This window comes from Rhea americana, unplaced genomic scaffold, assembly GCF_003343005.1.
Source record: "Rhea americana isolate MKP2758 unplaced genomic scaffold, rheAme1 scaffold_18, whole genome shotgun sequence".
NCBI classification, from domain to species: domain Eukaryota; kingdom Metazoa; phylum Chordata; class Aves; order Rheiformes; family Rheidae; genus Rhea; species Rhea americana.
In genome coordinates this window covers 7,316,726-7,323,558 of record NW_028185927.1, presented here as the reverse complement: position 1 = coordinate 7,323,558, position 6,833 = coordinate 7,316,726, and the positions used below count along the sequence as shown (strand labels likewise).

General features: G+C 48.0%; 1 protein-coding gene across 2 annotated transcripts; it reads right to left on the bottom strand.

The window, feature by feature from the left end:
* Positions 1-2,569: 2,569 nt before the first annotated feature.
* FCF1 (FCF1 rRNA-processing protein) lies at positions 2,570-6,702 on the bottom strand. Of its 2 annotated transcripts, XM_085301758.1 has the most exons (8): positions 6,628-6,702; positions 6,477-6,544; positions 6,296-6,367; positions 5,851-5,999; positions 5,392-5,464; positions 4,385-4,472; positions 3,845-3,939; positions 2,570-3,304 (listed from the first exon to the last, which is right to left on the bottom strand). In XM_085301758.1, exons 1-8 carry the CDS (start codon positions 6,628-6,630, stop codon positions 3,256-3,258), a joined length of 597 nt encoding a protein of 198 aa, XP_085157884.1. In that variant the 5' UTR covers positions 6,631-6,702; the 3' UTR covers positions 2,570-3,255. The 2 variants fall into 2 exon arrangements, with proteins under 2 accessions (XP_085157884.1, XP_085157885.1); XM_085301759.1 differs by lacking the exons at positions 6,296-6,367; positions 6,477-6,544; positions 6,628-6,702 and adding an exon at positions 6,100-6,284.
* Between the last annotated feature and the right edge of the window lie 131 nt (positions 6,703-6,833).

Genomic DNA, 6,833 nt, shown 5'->3' with positions numbered 1-6,833 from the left:
GCGCGTGCGGCCCACGGCGCCTGCGCGGGGCGGCGCGCCAGTCCTCCGGGGCAGTAGAGGCGCGGGCTCGAGCGCTAGAGCGCCAAGCGGCGCCGCTCGCGACACGCGGCGCCCCCAACCGGGCAGCCGCCGCTACTGCGGGCGGGGGAGAGCACGGCAACGCGGCACATAGAGAGGGGCGGAGGCCAGTCTAGAGCGCCGCTAAAGCACTTCCCCCCCCTCACCGCCAATCGGCTTGGGCAAAAGAGAGGCAGACAAAAAAGGAACAGGAAAGATGCTAGAGCGCCGCTCCGGGGGAGGCTGTTGGTCTCCATTTTGTTGAGGCGGGCGCCCGCGGGGTCCTAGCRCGAGCCCGCAGGGGCGGGGTCAGGCCGGCGGCGGCGGCCATGTTTCCGTGCGGCCGGCGGCGGGGAGCGGCGAGCCCCGAGCCGAGCCGGGCTGGGAGGGAGGCCCGGAGCCCGAGCAGGACCCGGGCGGCCTGCGGCGTGGGGCCGCGTGATCCCCGCCGGAGGAGGCCAGGGGGCGGTACACCTGGCGGGCAGAAAGGGAGGGAGCGGTGGCAAACAGGCCGCGCGACGTCGCCTCGCTCCCGCGGAAGCGGTTCGACTGAGGAGCGGGAGACTTCCCCTGCGTTCCGCTTGCCAGGCTTAAGCGTGCGATAAACGCGCCAGCACGTTCCGCAGACGGCAAAGGCCCYTTTTCCACTTCTAGATCACTCTGTCTCCTATGCTTTCTCCACGTTTACATCCCCAAGCCCTTCGGGCCAGTTTACTCACTGGCTAAGCGCTTTTGAAAGTCTTCTCAAAAAGAGAACTTCTTTTGCAAACATCCTTTGCTTTATCCTCCTGACTGACTGACTCTGAATGAGGGTTTTTTGTGACCAGGTTATTCAGAGCTATTTCCTAACATCAAGTCTCTCACAATATTCTTGCTCTTTGCTGTGGTTGATCAGTATGGTGAAGAAATCKCCTCTCCTATGAAGCAAAAGCAGTATCTGTACTCAATCATTTTCAGTAGCAATTGTTTTCCAAGCTGTCTCTAGGAGGCCAAAATTAGGTATGATTTCCAAATAACTTGACAGAGGTTAATGTTGATACCCAAATCTCTTGATGCAGACAGTAGYGTTGACTCCTCCCCAACCAAGATACTTTTATTAATTTTACCTGACATCACCTTGTCCCAAAGCCATCCTTTTTATCCACATTATGCCTTCTTGTTCTTTTACAGGTCTGTGATGTCATTAACGTATGTCATCCTGCTGTTTTTAGTTCATTTTTTAAAATAGCTCACGCTCTTTGACACTTCCTGCTTCTAATTGCTCTTCTACTACAATTAATCTATTCCTGGATTAGTTAGTGTCACAGCTGGGATTAGTTTAAATTCCTTCACTTCATTTGCTGATAACATTTAATGCAATATAATTATGGTGCAGCAATCTGATACTTCTCAATCTTTGTTTGACCAAACATTGTCTTTAAATGTTCATGGTAATACTTACATTTAGCTCAAAGAAATAGGACTTTGGTAGACAGGAGAAAATTTGTTTGTTTGTTTTTTGAAATGTACAATTACACAGTGAGAGTCAAATCTCAAAGATAAAAATTCAACTCTGATAGCTTGAAAGTGGTTTGTGCATTTTGAAAGCATCATTATGCTATATTTCAGGGATGAATTTACTGCAGGAAGCAACGAAATCATGTGGGGGCAAGTCTGATGTGTTGCCAAAATTTCCTGCAACATCTCTAAAAGCAGGGTGTTTGCAAGGAAGTTATTAGCATGTCCATAAACAGAAAATGATTATTGGAGAAGAGGCATTATCTTCATTGTATGCTGCCTGACATGCAGAGGTTTGAGTCCAGTTACTCTCTGCAGTCTGGACCAGTGTAAGACATTACAGGATAAAGCTCTGTTAAAGTTTGGAAATTTTCTTAAATACACCAAGAATATCAATKTGCAGTCCCCCTTTTACTACAGTTTAACTCCTGTACTTTGGCCAGGAAGCACACTACTGCATGTTGGTCCCCCCTGTGACCCTCATTTTCTCTCTTGCCTCCTAGTCTTGAAACAATTCTCCTCCCCCCAGAGAAGCAGAGATGAGAAGTTGGCCTGCAAATGAAAGAACAACAGAGAAGATACGAGAACGCAGAACACGCMTTTGGGAGAACAGAGATGACAGAGCTTTGAAATATTTTTTCCACTGCACTTCTCCATGCAGTTTCACCATCCTTTCTCTCTCACTTGTCTGATGATTTTCTTCCCATGTTACTGTGAATGCTCAAGATCACTGTGAGGCAGTTTTATTCTCAGCCATTGCTCGGATTTCCCCAAAGTACTCAGCTCCCAGCCCATATTAATACTTTTCACAGTTTGACACCTTCCTTTTCACGACACCTGTGGAAAGGGTTGAGGCTTTAAGATATGTAAGTGCCAAGCAAACAGGATGGAGAATGTCTCTGTCCGAGAAAGACCCCCAAGACCCCCTACCACCAACCTGTGCATATAAAAAAAAGGGCTATGCTGCCAGCTGGTGCAGTACCAATACCCTGTGAAATAATGCCACCGACACACCTTCTATTTAAGGTACAAAAACATATTAAGGATGTATTAAGAACCTATAAAAGCAACTGGAAACCTGATAGCTGCACAGTGATGTACTGAGTTTCAAGAATCTGAGCAGGACACTAATCCAATTTCACTCACTGTATTGRGGTACAGTTGAATAAGAGACCTTCAATTCTAAATAAAATCTTTCAGTCCAGTGGTCCGGAGGAGGGATGCCAATTGGTGCAGCCTTGATTGTTTTTCCCCAGAACACAGATTGCAGTTTGCCTGTGGGGCAGACATGAGGGAATTTGCTTGAGGAATAGCTGTCCTGCTGCAGGTGTAGAGATAATAAACGTCAGAACTTGTGATTCCATGCTCAGCTGTAGTTGGACCATTTCCAATATTTAATTCAAGACAATGAGAGGACTTTTCCCAATGATCCCAACATGAACATGAAGAGGGATTTGAGCACACCCTTTGCCCTGCAGCCCCCCTTTTCTCATATCCTTCTCCTAAATCCTTCTCAGAATGGTCAGGAAACTGATGAATAAAAGTAGAGGCTTCTATGTGGCTTTTTCTTTGAAGATCAARGCTATGAAGTCAGTCCAATGTCACCCATAGTCCTAGGAGCAGGGCCCAAGCGAAAAAGATGGCAGGAAAGTTGGAAACAGAAGGACCCTTATACTGGCACTGATGGCTTGCCTGGACAGGCTAGAATCGAGGAGCTCCATAATCATCTGGCATCCTCTCAATATTGTATCTGCAACAGAAAGAGGGACCACCTGTGAAAACAACCTCCTCCACATTACCTCCCTCCCCAAGTAGCAAGAAGCATACCGGCAAACTGATCTGCTAGCAAGAAGTTTTGTTCCATTTCTCTCAAAGTCTCAAGACTTTAGTTTTAGTACTAGACTGTTGTAGAGAATAAAATCAGTCGCTTAGCTGAGGGTACACTAAGATACCAAATAGAACAGAACAAGACTTCCTCAGGAACCTGTACAATGTGTTTTCCTGATAATCCTGATGACATGGCTGATAAGGAAAACTAATCCGTGGAAACACTGGCCTCAAGGAAGCTAATTTTCCAAGCAAAATCAAGTGAACATAGAGACTCCAATAAGCATGGGCCTACAATCAGTCTTTTCCCATGAGCAAGCATACTTCTACTTTAGGCAAGCACTAGACCCTTTCCAGTGTTGAGTGCTATAGAAAATGCAAGAGAGAAAAACAATATGGCAATGAAGTCCTGTCCGACCACAATCCTACCAGGCAACGTTCCCTCCCATAAGAGGTCCCTTACCTGTGCCGGGAAATATACATTATAGGCACTCCTGGGATTTTTCGTATTCTGCGCTTGAGCTCTTTGTCCACTGTGGCCACTATGTAACATTTGTGCTGCAGAAAAGAGGCAAATCAGATTCAACTCTAGTGAACCATAAAGCAGACMAAGCTGAGCAAAAGCTTCTATTTGCCTAGCTCATGTTACACCGGAGGGTACAAGTCCTCTGTGAGACACTACCAGGCTTGAATGYGAGGGTGCCACGTACAGAATTCCACAGCAGATTAGAAACATCCAATTTTTCTGCTCATCAAAAGAATCCAATAAACACCCACAGGCTGTCCAGCCCTCCTGGCTGCYATCCCTCCCACCCTAGATGGTCTTTGATACTCTCTAATATAGCAAGACTGTGCCCTCCTWGGTTATACTAGGGACTGAAACTGCCTCTTAACTAGATTTTACCATCTCTTTGCCGGAAATTTTTAAGTCATCAGTAGCTAGGAAGGTTCAGGAACATCTAGTTTGTTAGCACAGCATGGGAACCATCAGAAACAGAAGTACCTGAGTGACCCTCTGTACCAAGCAGTCGTCTGCATAGGTCCCTTTGTGCGTACATGGCAGGCGTTCAAATCGAGGGTCCTTGGCAATTCTGTAGGGATAGATAAGGCAGCATCACAGCAGTCAGACCAGTAGAAGTGTACAATATAGYATGGAGGAACAAGAATACCCCCTTTTAGATACGCAGCACTGCAATCCTCCAAGAGCTTAAGCGATGAGCAAACGGCATACCCTGGTCAAGTGAAATGAAGAGGGAAAAAAAAAAAAAAAAAGAATGCAAATTGTTGTCTGGCTAATTATTAGGTAGGAGTCATGTATTTCTTGTTAGCTGGGTTCAAGATCCGCACAATGTTAGGCTTCTGCCTAGCAGAGAAAAGTCATCTGAAACAAGTTATCCATGGTGAGATCTAGAAGATCTTCTAGTAACTGATCTTTCAGACTGTACATACAGGGATACTTCACTTCCTCTCTGAGGTGGAACATGAAAACTACTCAGGAGCTGCATTTTGATACTATRCTACACAACAGGTCAAAATAAAAAGTAAAGAAGAACACACGTGACTGGAGAGCAGGAGAGCACGAATTACACTGGACTAGTTTTGTAAAGTTCACAGAATAATATAGTTCTAGATTACCAGTAGATTCTGCCTACTAATATAGGAATAACATGAGGCATAAATGAAAGGTTCCAAAAGACTATTTATTTTTAAAAAATAGCGTTCTTTGTAGGGACTGTGGGAAAGAGTTACTTTGAAAGGCTTAGGGGGAAAAAATGATTTACACATCAATGTTATGCACTTTTACCTAGCATTTAGTTTTGAAAAATTATTTCACACTTAGGCCTTMGTACTGATTTCATACAGCCAAGGAAAAAAGTAAATCAGGGACTCTGGAACAACCTAAAAATCCTCTAGTGTGAAAGCATCGTCAGCATTGTCACAGAAAAGTCCTTTTCATGGCTTCAKACTAAAATAGCAATCTCTACAAAAAGACAGGAACATTGCACCTACCTTAATGCCACACGATACCTCTGTCCTAACTTCTCAATTTCAGCCATTACACAATCTGTGATACATGGAATACCTATATGTGAAAGGCATTAAAAGCTTGTATTAGAACCAAGTAGTATCCCTTCATAGGCCTCTATGGTATTGCTCATGTGCCCAGGCGTAGTTATCTGTCACAGAACTCTATACCACATTGGTTAAAATTTTAAACTTGTAAGAACTGATAAGGATGCAAAGGGATGAAATGTAAAGCCACAGAGTAGTTGAGCATGCAATAGTAAGTTTAGATTTTGAAGTTATTAACATTTTAACTTTGTAAGATCAGTATTTAAGAYGATTGTTTGACTGAATCCAGAGACAGCTTTAGGGCTAATAAGGGACAAAAGAAGTGAGCTCTAAGATTAGCAAAGATCTGTGGCACTACAAGGTCCAGAAGCAGCTGTGAGTGATRCAGATACTCACACTTGGCATAGAGGCAGTCCATCATTGACTGCACTAGGTCCAGCTTGGCTTTGATGGAGAAGTTGATGAAGTTAGTATCAACCAGGATGTAATAAGGAGGGCCCAACTGTGTATTATATTGAAAGAACAAACACGAGGGATGCTGGGGGCTGTCAGAAAAGATAAAGAATTCATATTAGTTAGTGGTGATTGACAAATATCAGTTCCTACAACCTGCACAGCCTGAAAGGCTAACAAGGGYGCACAAACCAAGGCAGCTTGGAAGAGCAACTCATCAGGCCTCCCGCTGCCTCCGGAGTCCACTCCCCTGGCTTAGGGCAGCGTTTTCTGCCCCAACCACCTTTTCAGAACAACTCTGGCCGGTTTGCTCGGAAACGCCCTTACTGAGGGCCYGCGGCGAGGCTCGCCCCCCGGCCCCGGCCCCGCGGCCGGCCCGGGCACTTACACCTCCCGCTCCTTGATGGCGCTGGGATCCTCCTCCTTCTTCACCGGGGCTTTCGCGCGGTCCTTCGCGTTGCTGCAAGGAAGCACAGGCAGTCCAGGGGGGGCGCCGGGGGGGCGCCGCGCCGCGCCGCGGCCTGGCCTGGCCTGGCCTCCGCGCCCGCCCCGGCGCCCGCCCCGCTCACATGCGCTCGTCGCGGAGGCTGATCATGCGCTTCATCACCGCGTACTTCCGCGCCTTCTTCTGCTTCCCCTGAAAGGAGGCGCAGCCGCCGTGAGCGGAGAGCCGCGGCCAGGGCGCCGCGCCCCCCGGCCCCGGCCCCGGCCCCAACCCACCATCCCGCCGCCGCTGCCGCCGCCGCCACTTCCGCCGCCACTTCCGCCACTTCCGCCGCCGCGGGTACGTCACTGCGCCCCGCCGGGAAGGCCCGCTGGTGACGTCACTTCCGGCCGCCGGCACGGGGCAGCGGGAGTCCGCGCCGGTCGCGCGCAGCAGCGGGCTCGACGCTGCCGCCGCCGCCGGTGCCGCCGCCGCCTCGGTA